Source organism: Thamnophis sirtalis, unplaced genomic scaffold, assembly GCF_051295495.1.
Source record: "Thamnophis sirtalis isolate CommonGarterSnake01/CBP01778 unplaced genomic scaffold, rThaSir2_p1.2 scaffold_6, whole genome shotgun sequence".
Classification (NCBI taxonomy): Eukaryota; Metazoa; Chordata; class Lepidosauria; order Squamata; family Natricidae; genus Thamnophis; species Thamnophis sirtalis.
Window position 1 is genome coordinate 83,107,512 of NW_028261386.1, and position 26,409 is coordinate 83,133,920.

Consider the following 26,409-nt stretch of genomic DNA (forward strand, 5'->3'; position numbering starts at 1 on the left):
AGCTTTGCAACTGTGCCAAGAAAAGCAATGGAAATGATCCCTCCCACCTTTTCTTCTCTGGTGGAATTGCCTTGCTGCAAATCTTTCTAATAGGCTGGAGGAAATCAGAATTTGTTAAGGAGCAAAGACATTGGCAGAGGCTTAAGTTGGGCTGCTCTGATCAGAGGAGAAATATGGGAGTAAACACAGAAAAAACAAACATATGGAATATTTGGAAAGTGCCTAAAAAACTTATTTTTATGAATAACTCAGGGTGGTAAACCTGAGTTTCCATTTCCTCCTCTTATTTTCCCCAGAACAACAATCCTGTGAGGTGAATTGGGTTGAAAGAGAGGGATTGATCCAGGGTCACCCGGCTGGTTTTCATGGCTAAGATGGGACTTGAACTCACAGTCTCCCACTTTTTAGCCTGGTGCCTTAACCACTATACCAACTGGTTCTCTCCATGTATTTAGTTATATGTTTATTTATTTCTTCTTAATATTGTTGATTCAAGCAAATATGGAACATAAAAGCCACTTTCTATCTGAAAACGTACTTCTTGTATTCTAAAAGGCAAGGGCTTTTCCTTCAAATGTTGTCAGTTTAGGAACAAGGAGCGAGAATAGTATGTCTTAATATTTATTAGAATATCTAATTGGCCAATAATTAAGAGAAGGTTGAGGGGAGAGAAGAGAAGAGAAAGGCAATGAAATGGTAAGCCTTTCAAACATCATGATGAGGGGGGAAAAAAACCCCAGCAATGCTGACTGCAACCTCATGGAAGCTTGTGGCCACCTTTGGTGTAAAACTCACAGACTTTTGGTGGATTCTCAAAAGAACCCTTTTTGTACAGCGATCGACTGTGGAAGCCCACTTCCTCTTTGCCGCCGCCTCTTCCTCCAGCAGGCACCGCCTCAACTCCTGTTCTTCACTTTTGCTCAAGGCTCTGTCAGTCACGGGCCGCACCAGATGTGATAGGTTGAGGTGACTGTACAGGCTTCTTTCCACCACATATGTGATATTGAACTCGCTGACTGAATTGCACCCTCGAAGCCTTCTGTTTGAGAAGCCACAGCTCCCACCTCTTCCTAGCCTCTTAGGTTTGTGATGAAGCAGCTGCATATCACAGATGGAAGGCGGGACACCTTTCCTAGCAGGACGCTGACAGAGAAAAGCTCTAGAACATGAATAATTAGGATCTGCCTTTTTTAACCGGATCTGCTTCCTGACACTCTGGATTTCCTCCAAAGATACCAGGACATGATGCTTGCACCTGCTGTCATAAAAGCAAATGCTTTCTTTACTTACCCCATGACTGAGAGAGCCAAGGTTCTTCATTTCTCCATCCGTTAAAGAACGGCAAACTTTGGGTATTTTATCCTCTTCTGGATAAGAAAAGAATGTCCCAAGTTTTTTGGGTGGTTTTATAAGGCCACGACTATCAGATTTATTGAAGGTCTTAAGCAATTTCTTGTTTGTACCCCAAGTGTCCAGGCTGCTGGATGAAGGAGATACGGTCAGTGAATCACTTTCGTTATCTGGCTGTTTTTCAGAGGAATTATCCAAAATGAATTGTTTCTTGTGAATTCCAGAGTAAAGTGCTGATCTTCCATCTGGTCCTGTGGGAGTGTCAAAGGAGTGATCATCCACACCTGAAAAGGAATATGCCACTATATTAGTTCTCACTAGCTAAACCGGTCATGACAAAAGAGAGAAGGGTGGGAGGGAGGGAGAGGGGAGAGAAGTATATCCCAAAGAGACGACTTCTTAGTCTTGTTCAACCAAATACATGTGGGGATAAGCTAATTCAGATAGTCCTTGACTTACGACCGCAAGTGAGTGCAAAATTTATGTTGCTAAGCAAGACAGTTGTTAAGTGAATTCTGCTCCATTTTATAACCTTTCTTGCCACAGTTGTTAAGTGAAACGCTGCAAGTGCAGTAACCGTGTTACTAAAAACAGGGTTGTTAAATGAGTCTGGCTTTCCCATTGACCAAAGGTGATCATATGACCCTGCACATTATAACCGTCACATTTTTCAGTGCTGTTGTAACTTTGAATGGTCACTAAATGAACTGTTGTAAGTAGAGGACTAACTGCAGTTGAAGAATAGAAGAATCTGGACACCATCAAGGAATAAAACAGATGCAATAGAAGCAATACCGGCACACTGATGTATGTCTCAACAGTATTAGATGGTTTTTGGAAAAGGCTAACTCTCTGCTGAAAATAATTAACCTAACCTAAAATAAATTTCAACCCCCCCCCCACAAAAAAACACCCCAAACGATAGTGAAAAGCTGAAAGGAATAGAATGTACTGTGCAAGAACAAATTCAACTATTTATATGTAGTTAATAAAGTAAAATGAGAAATAGATAGGAAGATCAAAGGAAAACCAGATATAGAAGACTGAGTTTATGAATGAAAAGGGAATGCAGTGAATGGTCTGTCAGTTTTCATATATTTAAAGGAATGTCAGAAGGAGCCGCCAGCAGTAGCAGCAGCTCTGAACAGAGCCTGTTTTGTTTCTACAACTGTGAACGATGCCAAAGAAGTGAATTTAAAATTAGAAATAGGTAGTTTGGGCTTAATATAGTGTCATCAATTGTGAATTTATTGCCTGTGACATTTGTGTGCAATCATTTTGCAAAACAGTGGACAGAATTTCTGTCTGAGGGAGTTTTCAAACAGAGCGTGCTATTTTAAGTAAGAAAGGGTGAAAGTAGGGAAGCAAACTTGTGTATCTATGATTACATGGAGGAATTAGGGAAAATGATAGGCATCATAACCCATCCTCTCTCTATATATACCTTTAGTCAAGCTGAATATAGTGAAAGTCATGTATGAATAGAAATACTCTATTTGGAGAGCTATATTTTTAAAAATTCCTTTCCTCCTCCTCCTGCTTATTAGTAGAGAGGGAAAATCCATACTATATTATGATATATTTATCTACTTTGACAGTAGGGACAAGATACAGAAGGGAAAGAATCCAACAAAATACATTGAACATTTAACTTTTAACTTGAAAGTTCCAAATGTTTTCATTAAACACAAATCTTGCAATAGGTTCACTCAATGTTTTGTGCACTAACTTGATTCTCCTCTCAAGTAAAATCCTGGAAAGGAAAGTGTGCCCTGGGTTTCATCAACTCTAAAAAGGCTAATGTTGTACTTAGAAAGGTCACAGCAAGAAATGTCTACATATTTATAGAATAGCAAGAGCTACAACTCATTGTATGAGAAAAAAAGAAACACAAACATTCTTCAAATATTGGCTGGAAGAGCAGATAACTAAAAGATTAACTATACTAAAAATTAACAGTCACATTTTCACATTACAACGCAGACTTAAAACTCTGCAGAAAAAAACCTAACCTAACCTAACTTAAAATGATTGAATTCCAATCCTAACAATATAAAAAAAAAACCAATAGTGAAAAGCTGAAAGGAATAGAATTTACTATGGAAACCTCTTTGCCTAATGGCATCAGAGCAGTGGTGAAATTCAGCAGGTTGTGGAGAACTGGTAGCGGAACTTTTGAGTAGTTCAGAGAACCGGCAAATACCACCTCTGGTTGGCCCCAGAGTCGGGTGGGAATTAAGATTTTGCAGTATCCTTCCCCTGGAGTGGGGAGGGAATGGGATTTTGCAGTATTTTTCCCCACGCCCACCAAGCCATGCCCACAGAACCGGTAGTAAAAAATTTTGAATTTCACCACTGCGTCAGAGACATGAGGACTTCTCCAAAAAAGGAAGGCCAGAATGTAGGAGCAGTTATGGCATTGGAGGTTTGGGGAGTAGAGAAAATGGCAGATGTTGTGTTCTAGTAATCTGGTTCCAAACACATTCTGCTTTATGCTGGAAGACAAACTGGCAACTGGTGGAGTTGAACATAGGTGCTATGCGGTCCCTACAACTGGCTCCAATCAAAACTTTAGATTTTGAAGCTGATGAAGGCTGAAATGCTCCCTTTTGACTTGCAATGCAGTCATCAAAATAATAAGCTATTAAGGCGATGACCATAGCAAATGACCAAAAGGGCATTGGTCTCAGCTATAAAAAATGTTTTGAGTTAGAGGTGACATCCAACCCTTACTACAAATATAGTGTGCCTATGTATGTCAATATAAATTCCTATCCTCTGCTGATCTTTCTTCCCACACCAAATATGGATAAGCCTGCATAGCCTTAATTTATTATTTTAAAATTTTACAACACACACACACACACACACACACACACACACACACACACACACACACACACACACGGAAGCCATTGAAATAGAGAAACACCCCCACAACATGAATAAACGTGATGATACCTCCTGCCTACCAGACATCTGGAAACTAGCCCTAGTCAACAAACGAGTCCCAGCCACGAAAACCGACACCGGACCCAGAACAACACAGGACACCACCACCAATCACCCTCACCAGACTCAAACCCAAACCCATCCCATAGACGAAATGCAACCACCATCCAGAAGCCAAACCACAGCGGCATCACCAACTGCTGCACCCCCCTCCGACCCGCACACAAAGCAAACTGACACACGCCATGAACACATGGCCAGACCGCAAACTCGGAGCGAAACCAAAGCCCGGGGTGTCACATCACAGCCATCTGCTCGGGAGATTACATCACAGAACTCAGGAAGTTACAACACAAAGGCTCAGGAGGTTATCTCCCAGGATGCTGCAGCACAGGACTCAGGATATCACTAAACTAGGGCTCAGAATGTCATCACACAACCCATTATCTAGGTTGTTACAACACAAAAGACTAATGGGCACACAGCTAATACCTCAGCCACACAGGATGTTATGAAACAGCTGACTAATCTGCATACATCAACTCCATCAACTAATCAAGATGTAACAACACAGCCAACCAACCCACTTACAGCAACAAAGCCAGCACTTCACACCCACCCACCAATATTTATAGAAAGACGGCAGTTCCAATTGTGCTCTGCTTGCACAAGCATGAAGCCGAAGGCATCAGCCTGAAGATGACGAGTGGGACCTCGTCGAAATGTCGCCAAGATACTCTCAATCTTATACGGGAAAAGACCTGAATACAACAAGACCAGCATACCTACACTCGTGAAAAATGTACGAAAACACACACACACACACACACACATAAATAAATACGGTTTTAGTTAAAGTTCATAGGTATTAATTTAGTGATCGTTCAAAGTTACATTACTGAAAAAAGTGACCTATGACCATTTTTCACACTTACAACCATAGCAGCATCCCCATGACCAAAATTCAGATATTTGGCAACTGACTCATATTTATGATGGTTACAATGTCCAGGGGTGATGGGATCACTTTTTGCAACTTTCTGATAAAGTCAATGGGGAAACCAGTTTCACTTAACAACTGTGTTGCTAACTTACCAACTGCAGTGATTCACTTAACAACTGTGGCAAGAAAAGTTGGTAAAATGGGGTAAAACTCACTTAACAAAGATTTCACTTTGCAACAGAAATTTTGGGTTCAATTATGGTCATATGTTGAGGCCTACCCCTGGAGAAACTGAGAATGGAACAAGCTTTCTTTGCCTTTGATTTCAAGAGCTCAGAAAAGGTCCTTAGATATTTTCCCTAGATATTTTTATTATCACAAAAAATATCACATCTCTATCAGGCCTCTCTTTTCCTCTCCTAAATTTAAGTGTACATCCCTTAATTAGTTATTGCTGTGGAATAATATTTAATGTCGATTTGTCATTTTATTTTTAAAATCAAATCTAAATAAATGCTATAAAAGTACAACTCACTATATTTTACTTTAAAGGGTTAAACTCTCCCACCCATGGAATCAATTGTGGCATTCTTTGACTTCTATTCAAGTGATACATGTCTATTTTCTGACAAGCTCATCGTTCCTGCTGAAAGAACCATTTGCCAAACTTGAAGGGTGTGGTTTTGGTCAGGCAGATGTTTCGGCATCCCATGGGAAACTGACTCGCTTTCTAACCCTATGGGATAAACCCACTTGCATTTTCTCTTACAGTTTTTCATCCCCCACCCACTCACCCTGAATAATACAGCTCATTTGCAAATCACATTTCTTGGCTTCAGAATTTGCAGGGGGGGAAAAAGCAAGAACAAAGCAAAGTGACAGAGGCTTTTATTTAAAAAAAAAAAACTTTTTTAAACCAGAAAGGCAATGTATCTTTTTCTCCTACCAGTACTCTGCTCCCCTCAGACTCTTAATCTAGTATTCGCTATTACATTTCATTAATGAAAACCTCATGTCACATTAGTCACTTCCTGCTAAAGTGTGTATATTAAGTATGCAGATTCTCCTACTATACTGACAAATGCAGAGCTAAGAATTCTAATGAATTTTGGTAGTCAAGGTTATGGATCAGGGAGCCCCTTTTCTTGGGACTGTCCCGTGTCTGCCAGTTTCAGGAGGAATTCTGTTTGGCTGATAGAGCTTTCTGCCCCAGATGCACTCCCCAAAAAGCCACTTTGGGACTGCAGATTTTTCTAGGATGGGAGGGGGGAAGGTGGTGAAAGGATGGATGGTACAACCCATCCACCACCAACAGCCTCTCTATTGCCTTTTCACTTGAGACTATCCCCAATAAATTATGTTGCAATAAAAGAAGACTACCCAGCCACAAAAAAAACCCCACAGTAGGTAACAGTACCTAGAAAACAGCGGACAATACTGTATAGCCATAAATTTAGACCGATAATACAAAGAGCTATTCTGATCCAGCTGATTAATTTGAGCAGGGTGCATTAAAAAAACATCAATTCAGAGGGCGACCAAATGTTTCTTCTTATCTTCTGGCAAGTTTCTCATACGCTTTTCCAAAGGGATGGCACACCCACCTTCTCCACCATGCCATTCTAACCGCTACCAGCAACATCATCTTGTTAAAGCTGCTAATTCTTACCTTCAGTGCTGGGTTTTTTAATTTCTTCCACTCGAATTAATTTCTTTCTCACCCTGCGAGTAGAGTTGACTAACTTATGCAGTCTCTTGAACTTCACTGATTCTTCTGATTCATCCTCTGATGGTTCTCTTGACTAGCAAGAAGCAAAAGAAAATGTTAGTACAGGAATTGTTGCACAGCTCAAGGCAGAGAAGCGTCTCTTTTTTCCAGAGTCCTAAAACAAGGCAAACCTTGAAACTTGAAACAATTCTTCTGTCACCATGAATATTCACAATTTCTTCTCCCTCCCTCTCTGTCCCCCTCTCCCCCCCCCCCACACAGTACTTTAAAAAGAATGGAACGTACCATTTTTACTTCTAAATGAGCACAAAGTAAACTCTCAGGCACCAAAACATGTTCCAGCCCTCATCGTCCTCTCTGCCGCTGCACATTGTGTAATAACAGCAATCTCCACGTTGCTTTCCCACACAGCCCAGGCAGGACAGTTCCCTAGCACTCTCTGAGCCCTGTTAGTTAAGCTCCTGTGGTTTGGGTCAGGCAGTGGTCTTCCTGGCCTGGCGAAACTTCCACATTGAAAAGCCTGGTTTTCTGCCCTGAACTGAAACACTCCCATTGACTCCTTTTTTCCCAGCCTTAACAAGGAAAATCAAAAACAGCAACAGCAGCAAAAAACGAGGAGGTGGGAAAGGAGAGAGGGAAGGGGAGGGAAACGAAGAGGAGAGCTCATCGTCTCCACTCCAATGTATTTTATTATAATTTTTTCCCCTCTTATCCCCATCCTGGGCTTCTCATTTTAAAGATTCTCAAGATTGGCTATTAATAAAGACCGAGCATTCCTCAAGAACTGACCAAAGAAAAACTCTGACCTTTGCAAGGCTCTTAGTTTAGCCCATATTCCCCAGCTTCCCATTTGGTCTCACATCTGATGCTGCCTGCTCCGTTCCAGCTGTTTTCCCTCAAGTATCCAGCATTACAGAGACATAAAGAATCCTCCCTCTCCAGCAGCAGTGACACCACAGGCTGAAACAATCCATTCCTTGTGAACCAAATCAGAGCTCTCATTTTCAAGCCAGACCCAGCGCTCAATATGCTACTTCCTCTGTTTGGCCCCATTTAGAATTTCTGTGTGCAAAAGTAGAAAGGGGGAGACCAAAAGAAAGAAAGAGGGGAAAAAAGGAGAGGGAGACTTAACTCTTGGCTTTTACAGTACAGAACTGCCACTGTACAAGCCTTGCATTCCAAGGAGCGGAGAAGATTCCAGCTGGAGCTCTCCAAAGACTCTCTTTCGGCCTTTGCTTTCACACACAGCCCTGACCAATTCATCCCCGTTCCAGACTCCCAGCTCAGAACCCCAAGAGCGACTTCCTGTGGATGAACTTTGGGTCATTTAAGTTGCCAGGTTGACATTGGGCCTTGCTGTCTATCTGTTTTTAAGTCAGACAAAATAAGCTTTATTTAACAGCAAATGTATATCATGTCCATATGTATCAAGCTGGGGACGTGATGGCTAAGCGGTTAAAGACGCTGAGTTTGACAGCCCAGGTTTGAGATCTGAGCACTGCACGATGGGGCAAGTTTCTATTAATTCATCCCAGCTCCTGCCAACCGAGCAGTTTGAAAGCATACAAATGTGAGTAGAAAAATAGGCACCACTTTGGTGGGAAGGGAACAGTATTCCATGCACCATGTCGTACAATCATGCCAGCCAGATGACCATGAAAGTGTCTTCGGGTAACACTGGCTTCCTTGGCTAAGAAATGGAGCACCACTAGAGTCACACATTAAAGTATGTTTCACATATGAAACCCTTGCCTTTACCTATCTATCACAGTAGCCACATAAGGTAAAGGTAAAGGTTCCCCTCGCACATATGTGCTAGTCATTCCTGACTCTAGGGGGAGTTTCAAAGCCGAAGAGCCAGCGCTGTCAGAAGACGTCTCCTTGATCATGTGGCCGGCATGACTAAACGCTGAAGGCGCATGGAACACTGTTACCTTCCCACGAAAGGTGGTTCCTATTTTTCTACCTGCATTTTTTACATGCTTTCGAACTGCTAGGTTGGCAGAAGCTGGGACAAGTAATGGGAGCTCACTATGTTATGCAGCGCTAGGGATTCCAACTGCCGAACTGCCAACCTTTCTGATCGAAAGCTCAGGGTCTTAGCCACTGAGCCACCACATCTCTCTCTTGTTTTTGCCCCACCTGGGGCAAATCAAATCAATTGCTATCTACCGCCTCTTCTAAGGGTGCCTAGGACTTGGTCCACAGTTCTTCAATGATCTTGGACTTTTGCCATGGTCATTTTTGAACTGTGGTGCCCAGAACTGGACACATAATTTCTAGTGGAGTCTGACCAGGGCACAGTTAGATCAAATGATTACTCCTTGTGATCTGGATGTTTCTGTTTCACTCTACAGTGCTTTGGGCCATTATTCAAACAATATAGCTTTATGTGCAAATATAAATGCAGCCATATTGTCCTGCTTGGATTCTAAAATAAAATAGGATATTTTAAAAATCCCAACAGTTGCACTCTTTCTCTTTTGCCCTTGGATATGTGTAAGCATTTTCAGAGAAAAATGCTCTTCGAGATGCTGTTGCATTGAATACAAATCCATTTCAGGAAAAGTATGAACTGCCCCTACGTTAATTCCCTACACAAAAAGACATTTGCATGTTAATACCAAAAGGGAACATTTTACAGCATGTGGCACTTTGGCTATCCCACTCAGATGTCAGAATACTTCCAATTCAACAACTTTGAGTCGTTTGCATCTACAGGCATGCAGCTTTCTGCTTGAAAATGTTTTGACATAGCCAGTAACTCTGTGCCAAAAAATAAAAAGAGGGCCCCACATCATGTATAACCCTCATTCTACAAAGCAATTTCTTTGCATGTTTCAAAGAAGAAAACACATGGAACTGCAATACTGTAAACAGGAACAGCTTGGTTTTCAACCACACTGTAAGCCCCTACCCATTTCATTCAAAAGCCCCTAATGGCTCAAGTCTTAATTATTTTGGCTAATGTTGGATGCAGAAATTCTGTAGTGAATGCTTAAGTGTTTCATTTCTAGTTTCCATGGCAACATTACATCAGATTGCAGACAGCTGGCTCCACAGTTTTAAACCATAACAAATTGACCAAGCTAGTTCAGAAAATTATCCTGGCTTTAAAGAGATAGCGTGCTATTCAGCCGCCAGCAAAATAGTGCAAGGCCAACAGGGCTCATTTTTGGCAAAAGCAGGAAGGCGGACTCTTTTTCCCAGTTTCTTTTGGAACAAGTGCATGTGATGTTCTAATACCAGCAAAAAGTGGGTCAATGCTGGATGAAAAAGCACAGAGGAACCAGATCAACAGCATTGGCAGTTATGAAGTTCTCCAACTATAAACTGAAACAAAACTTTTGTCAGGTGGTCCAAAGCTTCCCAACCTGGGTTATTTGGAGGTTTGGAGAATAGTTTGACTCCCTCTTCTTTGTGGCAACCCCTGAGATATTGGAACACTGCTATCATGTCCCCCTAATCCTTCTTTTCATTAAACTAGACATATCCAGTTCCTGCAACCGTTCCTCATGTTTTAGCCTCCAGTTCCCTAATCATCTTTGTTGCTCTTCTCTGCACTCTTTCTAGACTCTCAAAATTGGATTGGATTGGATTGTTTATTTATATGCCGCCCTTTTCCCTGGGGGGACTCAGGGCGGCTCACAATCAAAAGGAAGGGGGGGGGACAGACTTTTACATATAAGACAGTACATGATTAAAACGCAACATTCATACCATTCGGGCGGGTTACAATCTTTAGCCCCAGGCCTGACGGAATAGCCAGATTCTAAGGGCTGTGCGGAAGGTCTGGAGGGTGGTGAGGGTACGAAGCCCCACGGGGAGATCGTTCCATTGGGTCGGGGCTACCACCTAGAAAAATATCTTTTTGTTGCTTCTGGATCCAATTCAAGGAGTTGGTTTGGACCTTCAAAACTCTTTAATAGCTTAGGGTCAGGTTATCTGTGGGATTGCCTCTCCCCAATTAATCTGTTTGCCTCATCAGGTCAAACAGCGAAGACATGTTGTAGGTCCTGTGTACATTTCATCCCAAGAGATGTGACTTCTCTGCCACAGACCTTGCCTTGTAGAATCTTCTCTTACCCCAAACAAGATTATCTCCATCACTTTTCTACATCATGGCGACCAAAACTGAATGCAGTATTCCAAGTGTGGCACCAAGGCATTATAAAGTAGTATTAACACTTCACGGGATCTTGATTCTATTCCTCTGTTTATGCAGCCTAGAACTGTGTTGGCTTTTTTGGCAGCTGCTTCACACTGCTGGCTCATATTTAAATGGTTGTCCACTAGGACTCCAAGATCCCTCTCAGAGTTACTACTACTGAGCAAGGTACCAGCTACACTGTACCTATCCATTTTGTTTTTCTTGCCTAAATGTATAACCTTACTTTTTTCACCACTGAATTTCATTTTATTAGATAGTGCCCAATGTTCAAGTTTGTTCTCTGTGTTTCTACATTAACAAAGTAGAATTAGAAGTCAGGAAACTGTCTCCGTTGCTAATATGATCTTCAGAAAAGTTGGTCGGTTTTCAGTTTTCTCTGCAAGCTCTGACTCCCATTGAATTCTCTATCTCAAGCCAAGCTTATTCATACCCTGTTTCCCTTAAAATAAGACCTCCCGGGATAATAAGCCTAATCGAACTTTTGAGTGCATGTGCCCCCCAAAAAAGTCATCCCCCCAAAATTGGAACATAGCAGCAGCCATGAGGTGACCATGTTCGCTGCCTCTTGCACCTCAAAAATAATAAGATCTCCCTGCAAATAATACCAAGCACTTATTTCGGGGGTCAAAAGAAAATAAGACCTTGTCTTATTTTTGAGGAAACACAGTATGATTTGGGGAAGTATGTATTTACTGTATCTAAAGAAACAACTCCTGAAATTCACGTTTTAAAGAAGTGATTTATATTTCTTGATCCGACTCCATTTATTGCTTCTTCAGTTATGATCTGCTTTCTAAATATGCCAATAAAAAAGTCCATCCAAGAAATTACTAATTAACTTATCAAATTACTGTTTAACTCAGGGGTGTTGAGCTAGCTTAACCTTATTTCCTATCTGTATCATTTCAGAACTATGTGATTAGTTACAAGAAATAGGCATTTCAATAAAGAAAATATATGTAATAATATGCACATGTTTTATTACACATGCATTTATCTAGAGATATAGTTTCATGCATATGTTTGGCATCCCGACTTAAATGGCACAATTCACTCAATTGCTAAGTAAACAAAAGCTATCTAATCTTTATATATTTCTGCAAATGTGAATAGAGTCTTGCTCTTCATATACAGTTGTTCACAGATTCCAAAAAGTGGCCTACTTGTCAGGCTTACAATTTTACAGATCAATAAACACTTTGACCCTCTAACACTGGTACTGGAGTTCCATCTACTTTCAATGTACATTGGTTCTTCTGAGTAGCTGGGTAAGGACTTGAAAATGAATACAATTCATTCTTACAAAAGAGGAGGAGGTTATTTAAAAGAAAAACAAATACACTTCCAGCTAGCAATTTTGATTCTGGCAAGCACTGTTAAGAAATGAAAGTTACACAAAACTGTTGACGTCAAGACAAGACCTGGAAGAACAATTCTGCTAATGTTGGTCCCAAACTAATCAGACCAGCAGATTGGAAACCGTAGATTACCACAAACCATTTGCTAAAACATTTAGCTAACAGTGGGGTCAGCTAATCCATAGTATCATCAGTCTAAAGGTGCCCACTTTTCAGTTAGCTGGACATTCTATAGCCGTGATGGTGAACCAATGGCATCCTGTGGGCATGCGCACTGTCATCAGCTGCTCTTCTGGTTTCCAGGGCATGCATGCATGCTAGCTAGCTGATCTTTGCATGAGCTGGAGTGCCGGAAATCCGGAGACCAGTTGACATTACGGTTTGGGTATTTGGTGCCGAAAAGGTTCGCCACCACTGTTCTATAACAAAGTAGCTAGCTCTGTAATAACCCAAATCTCTGTGGTATTGCATCAGTGATAGGTTCCGGATTCTGTTGCAATTGGTACGGTGCAATGGGGCCAGGTGTCCACCACATGAAGGTGCGCAGCCTGCGCACACATATGCACAGCCCACGCATGTGTACTTACCGCCTGCGATGCTCCAGCTGCTCGGCGGAGCATTTCCAAAATGTAATAGAATGTATTTATTAGTTTTACAGTATTTGAGCTTGAAATTATCTAATTGACAAAATAAATCCAACTACATTATCTTGTTAAATTTCATCAACTTTCCAGGATCTTGGAGAAATGCAAGAACACTCACATCAAATGGAACATGGAAAATTCAACATAATCCAACCCTGTATCCATCTAGCACTTAAGTAGTAACAACAAGTTTCTTCAATCAATTTGCAACAGTTCCCTACTGAATACCAGCCTACGGGCCATCCAATGAACAAACATGCTCCAATGGTCACTTTAGCAAGAATCATACTGAATATTAACTAGTAATCAAATGCCTGATAAAATGAATAGGGATTTTCTTTCAGGTATTCATGACGGGAAAATTATTATAATTTTAATTGAGGGCTTGATTCAATAATGGAGTAGTTGCTGAAACATGTTTCAAAAGATTGGCTCCAGTCACTTTTTAAAAGCATTTAGCAAATAAGTTTCTTCTTGATTTTGGGATGTATATATGCACACACACATATACAAAGTATGCATACATCTACACACACAGAGAGACATTATAGAGTTCATAGAACTCTGTCATAGAAATCTAGTTCCCTTTTTGAACACACTATTGTAGAATTAACTGTTAAACCAATTTCATCAGAACGATTTAATCATTTCATAATTACATGCTACATGGTAAATACATTGTAAGATTACCACACAAATACTCTATGCATATTTGACTGATCAATATTTAAAATCATAAAGTTAAAACTCTTTTACAAGTTGTATAATACAGCCATCCTTTCATTTCTTTTTTAAAAAAATAGTTTCATTAAGTTACAGAATGAAATCACCCTAAGGATCTATTATCCTATTTTCATTTGATGGCACAGAATCCAGCATGACAGCAAAATGCACTGACAGAGGGGCATTTGGTTCATGCAGGATTGCTTTGGATATTGGCCATAACTTTGCTCTGTCATAAGGAGTTCCCTGAGTTGCACTGCCTAATGCAAGCTATCTAGTGAATTGCCCTCTCAACCATATTAAAGCTTTTCATAAGCCCCTTCTGAGGAGAAGAATGTATCTGTCATTATTCAGCCTTCTCTAATCTAATTCTCCGTTGCCCTGGCTGAGCAAATGATTGGATTTGTGATCCAGCACATCTGGAAGGCTTGAAGTCTTCTATTATGTTGATTCCTTTAATCACAGATGCGGGAAAAAGTATTCAAATACTATACAAGTAAAATTTTCTCTTTGAGTGAGGAATGGAGCAAAGAATTATATTTTCTCCCTCCACCCATCCCCAGTATAAAAACAGAATATGTTTCTTGTTGAGTATGTACTTAATTCTTATATCATTTAGATTTTATGTACTTCTTAGCCACTTAATCCTACCACGCTGCCTTTACTATTCTCACGTTCCCCAATGAAGAGATTTTTGAGACTATAATTACTAGAATTCTCAACCAAGATGGAAATTTTAGAAGATGCTCTTCTGTAGGTACTGAACACTGGAAGACACTGGAAGTCTTTAAGAAGATGTTGGATAGCCATTTGTCTGAAATGGTATAAGGTTTCCTGCCTAGGCAGAGGGTTGGACTGGAAGGCCTCCAAGGCCCCTTCCAACTCTGCTATTGTATTGAATTGTAACATGGGGAGAGACAGAAAGAGAAATGAAATAACAAATGTTAAGGATAACTGAAAACCATCTTGTATTAATTTACTGAAAATATATTTAAAAGCTGGCAATAAGTGGGAGGAATAATACATTACTTTTTGGCACTGACAATGAGATTTAAAAAAAATACATTTTAAGGCTGAAGCTAAGAGTAGTAGTAATTTTTTAAACTGCCTTAAGGCTATCTATTTCACTAAGACAAAATTATGTACAGTGATAAATAAATCTATATATAGATAAATTGAATCCAGAGAGATACATATTTATTGTCTTTTAGAGGGATTATCACAACATGTTGACTCCAACCGCTTTTGATGATGTTACGTTTTAGTAATGTTTTTCCCTCCCTCTGTTATTTAATTATATTTATATTTGCAGATATTACTTGATTAATAACTTGTGATCTTATTATAAGTTTCACAAGGCACCAGCAGAGAGAACCACTGAAAAGTAAAAATGACAATATATTACATCATTAACATTAGCATTGTAATCTTTCCTTCTACGTTTCTCCTCCCCCTCATCTCATCTGTTTTGAATATTTTTTCTGGGTTAAATATGATACTTTTCTCAGAGAGACTTGTTTTCTTGTTACTCATAACATGTCACCACACACTGACAGGGCTATATTACTATTAATTATAATTAGGACACCAGCTCCACCTTTACTGATAAGGTGGGTTGACAGTCTCTGAAATAAAGTGGAATACTTCCTGTCATAACATTCTTTGGGTTCAAGAAAGATTTTGGAACTTTGAAATGTGGCATCCCTTTCACCTATAGATGAACTTGGGAGGGTTTTTTTGTTTTTGTTTTGTTTATCTGTCTGCTATTGACAGGATAGTGACAAGGTATTGGGTGGAATGAAAGTACTTGTGCTGTCTGTTTGGCTGCTGTACTGAAGAGTCATTTAAAGGTTTATTGCTGAATCAACATATTTTGAATTGGACATTTTGCTTTCAGATCACATTGTTAAGAGATTTGGGAAACTCCTACAATTTTAATTTGCTTTTCATGCCCCATTCTGAAATGTAGAATTAAATCTTTAGTTATGGACATTGATTTCTGGAGCAGTAGACTAGATTCACAGACTTCTGGAAGTAAAGTAGATCAATAGGTCATTAGAGATGAATGATGGTTTTTAAATTCCTTCAAATTATGTTCTGAAAAGTACATCCTTGAAAAGCAGAACTGGGTTTATGATTTATGCTAAATCATAAGGTAATATGCTTTATTTTGTCTTGATATGTTGAGTAAACCTAATCATTATGATTACAAACTATGGCTTATGGCTTAATTTGTACAAACACAATCAATTGTAGCTTATTGAACTTACCATGACTAAATTAATCATTAACACTAGGAGTAAACTCAAAGTAAGTATAACAAAATATTTATGAAAAGTCAGCCTGAATTAGACCCTGACACACCACCACTTTTTAGAGAACATATACCAGGAAACCTGTGGAAAAGTTCCCTAAACTATAAACTGGACACGGAGCTATCAAAATATTGAAATAAATCTCTCTGAATCCAATGCAGTTGCCAGTTTAGCATATTTTAGAAGATCAGAGATGAACTGGTCTAAACGGAGCATATAATTAAGAATATAGTAGTAACAGAGACCAGCCTTACTCCAGATATAAAGATGATGGGTGCTTCTCCTTTGCTAGCTCTTTTTAAGATCAGTCAGAGACCAAACATTTCAATTTGCAAGAAAAACTGTAAATAACAGAAGGTGAAGAGGAAAAAGCAAGTTCAATATTAATTAAATCATTTCGGTATGTTTTGACAGCAACTTTCTTTTCTTTTCAAGTGCTCATATGTGAATATGTCCAGCAGCTACAAAGCCGCTTTGCAGAAATAGTTCTCATTATTATATTTTAGAAATGGTAAAATAAGACTTTTACTACTTTTATGGTGACCTTCCTTTCAAGAAGTGCTAGAAGTAAAATAAAAAAGGCTCCTTGGAATTAAAATGAAAAGCCTGAAAAAATATTTGACAGCCTTTAGAAATAAATACAATTACCTAACTCCTATGGAAAGAAAGATAAGAGCTGACTAGCTTTTGCTCATGTCCAGTTCTACCCTAAACTTCTCTGAAGTAAAAAAACCCCACCCCAACATCCAATCCTAGTGGTGTTTATCTTTTATATTTCTATAAGTAGCCCTTGACTTACAATTGGAATTTCCATTGTATTCATGAACATCATAATTCAATACATCCACATGACTGACTCAATTTTTTTTCTGGTGGTCATTAAGTGAATGCAGCAGTCATTAAATGAATGAAATGTTCCTTAAACAAAATTCCGGTTATATGACCATGGGATGCTGCAATTATCATAAATTGATTTATTAAATTTTCATGCTGCCATCTCCCCTATAATTGACTCTATAGGCCAGTTGCCAAATGCACAATATACATTTGTGTGACTGCATGGGAAAGGCCATTGGACCTTCAAATCTTGGGCGTATCTTTTTGGGGGTCTTCATACCTTCAAATGGTCAGTAAAGGACAGTTGTAAGTCAAGGACTACCTCCAATTTGAAGGTCTTTTTATTTTCCGTTCCTCTAATGACATTCAGCTACTGTAGGTTTTTAAATTCTACAGCAGTGGTTCCCAAACTTGGCAACTTTAAGACTTGTGGACTCTGCTGGCTGGAGAATTCTGGGAGTTGAAGTCCACAAGTCTTAAAGTTGCCAAGTTTGGGAACCACTGTTCTACAGTAACCATGAACTTGGTACAGACTTAGATTGATACAGACTTACATTGCAATTGGAAGAAACATCAAATGTCGGATAAGAATTATCAGACCATTCAGATGCATCCATGTTTCCTGATTGCCGATGTTGAGCTTCATATTCCTTAAGCTGAAATGAAAATAAAACAAAGAGCAATCTCTCAATTTTCTCACTTGCTAAAAGTATATTTATTTATTTTAATATTTTTATAAGCAAATAATTATTAGAGAAATTAAAGCTGTTAGTACCGTGCAAAGCAATTGTGAAAATACGTTTGTTCTTTAGATTTGTATTTATTTAACTATTGATATTGATTATTAATTAATTACAAAAGAAAAAAGAGCAAAACATAAAAATGATATTGCCAAAAAGGAAAAACATACAAGTGCTCTATAAAATAACGGAAAAATACAAGAAAAGACATATGATGTATCATTACAACAATAGTTACAATTTTATATACTTGTCTAATGCAAATATTATTCAAGTATGTATATATTTTTAACCTACTGTACAATGGAATCTTTGTTGTTTAGACTATTTTGAAAAAATGCTAATTTTGGACAAAAAACAAAACAAATCCAAACACACACACACAAACACCGTGCGCACGCACCTACACACAAACCAATTTTGAAACTTGATCCTCAAAGGAGAATTAAATTTATATGAATAGGAATTGTAGATATATACCATATTATTGCCCAGCTGAAAATAGTCTTGTCTAAAATTTCATCCATTGTGATGATAATATATATAGAATAGAATAAATGTTTCCAGGGTTTGGTTTTTTTTTTACATTAAGACCTTTACCTTAGAAATGTTTTCATTCAGGAATCTGTTCCTGCTTGAAAAGGACAGAAATTTCCATCTGATCCACAAAACCAGCTATTTAGAAACTCTCTGTATTTGTTTGATTCTCATAATTATGGATGCTAGGCACAAGATTCTGTGATTCACTGATGTAATCAGGCCTATCTTTTGTCCCTAGCATATATAATGTATTTGCATTATATACCCTTGCAAGAGCTTCCTCAATAGTAATCATCTTCTCCTTGACCATCATCATTAACTGGATCCGCTCCTCGTCACTCATTGTGATTTCACTTGCTACATAACCAACATCTTCCCCTGGAGATAAATAGGAAAGATGAAAGAATAAATAGTATTTCAATACAAAAGAAATATGAGTCAAGCACAATAAGTCATGATTTTCCCAGTGAATTTGCTATGTTTAATCGTGCTACTTAATTCCCCACTTATTCACATTTCAACATTTTTATTTAAGTTTTGAAAACTGCAATGATCTTAACATTTCAGAATGAGAATGACACTGGAGATAGGAAATTGCTATTTTTAACTCCTCTGTATGGAATGCTTCATTTGATGTGTATATGATTTGCAACAAATCGGGAAAATAATGATGTTTACGTGACATTCAGAGAATTGTTGAGGCTATTATGTTAATGTCATGTTATGACATCACTTTGCTCATTATGCAATTTTTTTGCCGAATCTGAATATGGAAACTATGCAAATTGTCTGGGTTGCTTGACATTATGACAATTTTATCAACTTTACAACGCTAATAGGTTTAGCATCTTAGATTCTAACATGTAGTGATTAACATCTTGTATGAAAGATGTAAATTTTGTAAAATTGGAACTATTTAATCCATAGCTGCTAAACCAAAGCATGTTTTAATAAAATTGATCAAGGGTTACCCAATTTATATTTTTGAAGGCAGCCATATGGAAGAGAGGATGGACTACTTTATTTTATCATAAAATTGTATGTTTCCTAAAAGTGCAAATATGTTTTTATCTATGAGATACAGACAAAGTCACCTAAGATGCCATTGGTTCATTAAAATAATAAAATCAATACAGAATTATCAAAGCTAAAGCCACTCACTATAAACTGAGATGATGAACAAAAAATAACAAAATATTATGATGTGACAACAAAAACATTGGTTTTTCATATTTGATTGCAACTATATAAATCAAGACTTGCTTTTTAAAGTCATAATGCACATTTTGTAAGTTGTCCTGATTCTACCCTGGGGAGGTCTATATGACAGTATCTGCATAATGGAAGTAGAAGAAAGGTTGCAGGAACTGGGTATGTCTAGTTTAATAAAAAAGACTTGGGGAGACACAAAGAAGAGGGAGTCAAGCTATTCTCCAAAGCACCTGAAGGCAGGACAAGAAGCAATGGGTGGAAACTAATCAAGGAGAGAATCAACTTAGAACTAAGGAGAAATTTCCTGACAGTTACAACAATTAATCAATGGAACAACTTGCCTCCAGAAGTTGTGAATGCTCCAACACTGCAAGTTTTTAAGATGTTGGATAACCATTTGTCTGAAGTAGTGTATGGTTTCCTGCCTAAGCAGGGGGTTGGACTAGAAGACCTCCAAGGTCCTTTCCAACTCTATTATTCTATTCTATTCTATTCTATTCTATTCTATTCTAACCATGAATTTTGTGAGGTTGACCTAAGTTCAGATACTCCCTGATTAAGCTGACCCTTCCAATGGGAGGGTGCTAAAGAATTTTTTCTTCCTCAAGAGACCCAGCTTGTGAATAGTAGCATAGTGACATTAAAAAAGAGCTCTATCTCATGATAATTTAGCATATAATTGTTCTATGGGATTAAAAAAACACCTGAAGTTTTGCTCAGGGTTAATAAGTGACAGTACAGTACATAACCCAGTTTTCTAATACTTTGGAACTCACTGAACACAGAGCATTATAAAATAATTATGATCATCCTTGCTAAAGATTAAAGCTGAGTACATAAATTCTGCTTAAGGGCCCAATAGCTATATAAACCTTTCCCAATTTAATAATGAAAAAAAAAGAACTTCATTAAATTTTTTTACCTTTTGAAGACTGTCTCATTAGTCCCTTCTGATTCTTTCGGAAGTTTTGCCAGAAGTATTTATTCTTCTTTTTCCAATCTACTTTACCTAACATATATAATTTAAAAGATTTTAAAGAAGAAAAGAAAACCACTATCATCATTCAGTTCCAAAAACAATATCAGTTTTAAATGAGCAGTCATAAATATTTATTATATTTGAATAAGGAAAGCTATTAAAATATTTTTAATAAACAAATAACATATAGAGTTTCTTTTTAATGAGGAAACACCTCAGGCAGTTCTTGTCTTATGTCCACAATTGAGCCCAAAATTTCTGTTGCTAAGAGAGACAATTGCTAAGTGAGTTGTGCCCTATTTTATGATCTTTCTTGCCACAGTTGTTAAGTTAGTAACACAGTTGTTAACTGAGTCTCTGCTTCTCCACTGACTTTGCTTGTCAGAAGGTCATAAAATATGATCACATGTCCCTGGGACTGTGCAACCATCGTAAATATGAACCAGTTGTGCTAAGCATCTGAATTGTGATCATGTGACCCTGGGGATGCTGCAACAGTTAAGTGAGAAAAATGGTCGTAAGTCCCTCTTTTCAGTGCCGTTGTAACTTTTAAAAGTTTAAAGCGGATTTTGGAGGCAAAAGTTATTTCAGAAACAAAAGTGTAAATAGAAGAACAAATGAATTTATTTTTTTGAGAATCATGCATTCACATACATTTGGTTACGGCTTTTTCAAAACAAAGCCCCTTCCACCCCCCACAAAGAGAAGAAGCATACTGACCAACTGCACTTTCTTCAGAACTTGACTTATGAAGAGAGAACCTAAAACACAAAAGAGAAAGAGACAGTGCAAATTGCGGCAAACATCAGCTGCTCCAAGAAAGCTGGGTGGCTTATAATTAATTAATATTTGTGGAATAGATATCCCCTTCCCCTCTTCTCCTTCTATGAAGCCAGGAGGAAGAAGCAGCATCTCAGCTCCATGCTCATACAATGGCATGAGCTTAGCTCCACTGAGAATGCTTTGAAATGATCTTCTTGTGACCGATGCAGAAAAATATGTTATGGAGGACAAAAATGTTAAAGTTGTGAGGTCAAAAGGGGAAATGGACTGAAGGAAGTCTTCCGCTCTTCCCCCTCCCTCCACTGTCTGCCACAAGAGACAGACAGAAATCTTCTTAGGAAAACACCATTGTACACATGTAGTTCCAATACACAAATCTTGTGGGACCATCTACATTTCCAGCTATCCACTGAGCAATGTGAGGAGTTACCTAAAAGATAATCAGATGGTTCCCCAGCTGAATCTTTTAGCTATCTGACAAAGTTCTTCTGTTTGTTTCTCTGTCTTCTGTACTTAATTTGCCTTTATTAAAGAGACAACAACCTTTCCCATATCATATTCTGATAGATACAGTATTTGATAGGTGATTAATAGTCCAGAAAGATGCCCTGCCATTATTTGGCTACCCATATTTAAATTGAAATTCATAAGCAAGCTTAATTTTCCCACAAGTAATGATCTGTTGTATAGAAAAAGCTATGTGCATAAATCAAACAGAAAACATTCCACACAGACTACAGGATCCTGTCTTCATTCCAAAGCAGCACTGTATTTGTTCTATTGTCTCATATTATGCGTTTTATGATTAAAGCAAACAGATTGGATGGCAATTGTCATATTTCTGGAAAACAAGATGGAAATTTCACCTCACATACACACAGAAGCTGTATTATACTTTGACCTATGGTTTTGAGTTTGCAAACCATCCTGGTATGCAATTTCTAAAATGAGCAGTGGAGGGCAGTGCGCAGTCTTTAATCACCTCTGTAAAGCTCCAAGAAGAAATTAAATTGTGCTTTGTTTTAGACCTGTCACAATCCCTGTCAATGATCCAAATGATTAGAGGCCAACTGTTTATAAGCATGAAAAACATAATCATCAATTTGTAGGGGACATCATGAAAGGGAAAACGATAGCAAGAAGTTAAATTCTGATTCAGTAAATTCATCCAAGCAGAGGCAGTAACTGCAGTGCCTGGACATGGCAAATCATCTTTCTTTAGCCTGATTAGAAATTTAATCAGCACCAGCAGCCAATTGACACACCAATTCCAGATCAGGGTGTGCACCAGGTGCATACTAGAAGAAGGCCATTGCTAGTTTCCTGACAGATGCAGTTTACACTCAGTTTGCAAAAAGAAAATTGATAGCTTGGTTAGATTCACAGTACCAGCAGCAAAGGATCTGATTTTTCAAAAGGAGTCAAGAAATACAGAAGATTTTTCTTTCTCTCTCCCCCTCTCTCTTTTGAAGCATAGATCTAATAACAATTTCTAAACCACAAGCAGTGTTTCAGTCACGTTTGTACAGGAACCTAGAAGAATGCACTTAATCACTTAATATATTTATTAGAGCGACTAACAAAAAAAAAAAGATAAAAGCTTAGGAACAAAATGCTTTGGCTTCCAGCTTCTTCAGCTGCTTTAAAGCAAGATCCTTTTTATGAGCAGCTGAAGTGAATGGAAGCATTTGGCTTTTGAATTTGAATATGTGTATGAAGGATAGTGGTATGTGTGTGTATGTGCATACACACACACACACACACTTCAAGAAAGATTTTATTTATTTATCTTATTTGTTTAGCCACCCATCTCATACAAAAATGACTCTGGGTAGTGTACAGCACTTAATTAAAGTGAAACAATAAATACATTAAACAACCAGAGTTAAAAACTATTAAAAAGGCACATAAAATAGGAGAGGATGATATCCTGGAACGCCCAATCATAGCCAGGTCTTGAAAGATTTGTGGGATGTTGAGAGTGATGGAGATAATCTTGTTTTGGGTAAGAGAAGATTCTACAAGGCAAGGTCTGTGGCAGAGAAGTCACATCTCTTGGGATGAAATGTGCACAGGACCTACAACATGTCTTCGCTGTTTGACCTGATGAGGCAAGACAGATGTAATTGGGGAGAGGCAATCCCACAGATAACCTGACCCTAAGCTATTAAGAGTTTTGAAGGTCCAAACCAACTCCTTGAATTCGATCCAGAAGCAACAAAAAGATATTTTGAGAGTCTAGAAAGAGTGCAGAGAAGAGCAACAAAGATAGTTAGGGGACTTGAAGCTAAAACGGTTGCAGAAACTGGGTATGTCTAGTTTAATGAAAAGGACTAGGGGGACATGATAGCAATGTTCCAATATCTAAGGGGTTGCCACAAAGAATGGGAGTCCACCTATTCTCCAAAACATCTTAAGGCAGGACAAGAAGCAATAGATGGAAACTAATGAAGGACAAGAAGCAATGTAAAACTAATTACCTGACAGTTAGAACAATTAATCAGTAGAATGACTTGCCTCCAGAAGTTGTGAATGCTTCAACACTGGAAGTTTTAAAGAAGAGGTTGGACAATCATTTGTCAGAAATTGTATAGGGTTTCCTGCCTGAAGAGGGGGTTTGACTAGAAGACCTCCACGGTCCCTTCCAAATCTGCTATTCTGTTAAACTGCAGACTGGCAACAATGCAGTTTGCGAAGAAGATTAGCCCTTTCTTCATTTATTTATAAATATGTCTAAACACATTTGGAAAAGCTTGCCAGTTGTTGATATAGACTCTTTAGTAAAACAGAAAATGACATAAGATATAGAGATGTATTTTTGTAGTCTTTGTAGTGTTTAATTTATCTGCAAGATTATCTCATGTCAATATGTCTCTGCCTTTGTTTTGCATTTTCATGTAAGTGTATCTATTGGAATTTCTCCTCTTATTCTTGACAAGGAAACAGAGTTCAGTCACTCACAAATACTCTGCTTCTCTTTCTCTTAGAAGTGGTGTGTCTTTTTCAAACACATAAAAATCACAATGCCCAGCTTTTTGAGTTATGCAGGTATGACTATATAAACAACTGTAAAAATTGCATCATAGGCAAGAGAAAGATGCCAAATAGAAAACATACTCACAAAGAATAGTGTAAGACTATTTGCACAATTTATAAATGCAGCGATGTCTTACTATTATTAAAAGAATATGTGAACTATTCCCAATAATTATAATGTTTTGGTTGGCTTGTTTGTTTGTATTACTAAAAGTGAAAAAAAATATAATACATGTATCTCAAAATTTATTCATAAATACATTTCAAAGAATAGAGAGTTGTCCTTTTAAGAACTGGGGGGGGGGGGGGAAGCATGGAAAAGTTCACAGACAATCCCAAATCTTCTGGACTCAAAATCTTAATAAACGCTTTTTCTCCCTGTCTCAAGTATTCAAGTTATTTTTCCTTTCTGCCTTCCATTTCAACACATAGACTTCTGAAGGTGTTTTAACTTTAAAGAAAAGCAGGAGAGAAAGGGATTATTTCACAATGGAGTTATGCACAAAGTTCAAGGGTATAAAATTAGAAGTCCCCAAAGTCTTCAGAAAGCAACCTCAGAAATGCTGCCAAATTATCATTTTACCATGAGAGAAAGCAGACAGAATCAAATACATGATGGAGGATAAGCATATTGATTGTATTAGATTAGGTCCAGGGAGAGACTCAGTCATGAAAGCTGACTATGGTATGTAATTTTGAACCAGTCATCTCACAGGTTTGCTGTTGTGAGAGAAAATTGGAAGAGAAAATATTATTTGTCTCTATCACCTTGAGCTTCTGGAGAAAAAAAGCAAGATATAAATCTAATGAATAAAATAAATTATATTATATTTTACTTAATTATACATTAGATCTAATTTACTATCACCCATAAATTTAGTTTTAAATGTTTAGTTTTTCAAGGTTAGCCTCCAGGCATGCTAGCTGAAAGCCAAGGATGTCTCTCAACCTGAAATATGCAGCACACTCTACTATAAATTAAAGATGCCATATCTCTTTTCCACATTCTATATGAGCTTGAAAAAAACGATGCTGCCATTTTAAGAATTGCTTTAAATGAGTCAGTTCCTTAAAATACCTACAAAATATATATATATATATATATATATATATATATATATATATATATATATATATATATATATATATATATATATATATATATATATATATATATATATATTTTCAGATTCATTTGGAAGCAACTGCTTTAATGACTAGTGAAGAATTGCTCTCTTGAATTCCAGAGCAATTCTGAATCATCATAGAGAATATATAGTTCTATGACAATGTTCTAATTGGTGGACTACCAAAGAAATTATTCACAGCACTTTGACAATTATATTAGGAAATATTTGGTGTTAAGAGGACGGGAAAAAAGCAGACTTCAACTCTGCATCCTATAAAGTAAGGATCTTGTTTCTGAGCTGAGATGGGAACTTCAATTCCTTAAATGCATGAGAGAGAAAAAAATATGATCCCCAAGAATGGCCTTCTTGTTTGATTTGACAATTACACTGTTCTGTGTGGAACCTGCATCTTCTCCATGAATGTATATGGGACATAATTTGTGTTCTTCCATTCATAGGCTAACTCGCTCTGAAACTTGATGCAGTCACACTTGGCAGTAGTTCTGATGCTGTTATGTCTGAAAAGCAGTCAAATGCCATTACACCATAGCTTTGGCCCTTTGGCTTTGTTGTACTCTTATATACAGCTTCATTAGCCAGCTTTCAAATGAAATGCCCTCCAAGGCACACAGTAAAAGGACTTCAGACAGTGGCTTGCCTCAGGAGAGGAAAAAAAAGGATAGTCAATATAGATTTGTGTGAAAGAAGATCTGTTTACTATCAAACTATATATATATATATATATATATATATATATATATATATATATATATATATATATATATATATATATATATATATATATATATATATATATATATATATATAGTTATATAGTTATATAGTTATATAGTTATATAGTTATATAGTTATATAGTTATATAGTTATATAGTTATATAGTTATATAGTTATATAGTTATATAGTTATATAGTTATATAGTTATATAGTTATATAGTTATATAGTT

At 37.7% G+C, this 26,409-nt stretch overlaps 1 protein-coding gene across 5 annotated transcripts in view; it reads right to left on the reverse strand.

Moving 5' to 3' along the window:
• The window catches only part of SASH1 (SAM and SH3 domain containing 1), a 209,807-nt gene that overhangs the window by 39,857 nt on the left and 143,541 nt on the right, over positions 1-26,409 (reverse strand). For 2 of the 5 annotated variants that reach the window (XM_087718314.1, XM_087718313.1), the window contains exons 5-11: positions 21,214-21,254; positions 20,437-20,523; positions 19,566-19,697; positions 18,568-18,680; positions 17,577-17,678; positions 6,915-7,047; positions 1,291-1,634 (exon numbers count right to left, since the gene is read on the reverse strand). In XM_087718314.1, coding sequence (XP_087574440.1) covers positions 1,291-1,634; positions 6,915-7,047; positions 17,577-17,678; positions 18,568-18,680; positions 19,566-19,697; positions 20,437-20,523; positions 21,214-21,254 — 952 coding nt within the window. Of the gene's footprint in view, positions 1-795; positions 1,635-6,914; positions 7,048-7,259; positions 7,719-17,576; positions 17,679-18,567; positions 18,681-19,565; positions 19,698-20,436; positions 20,524-21,213; positions 21,255-26,409 lie in introns of those variants that run through there. The other 3 variants (XM_087718312.1, XM_087718315.1, XM_014072278.2) reach the window with 3 other exon arrangements.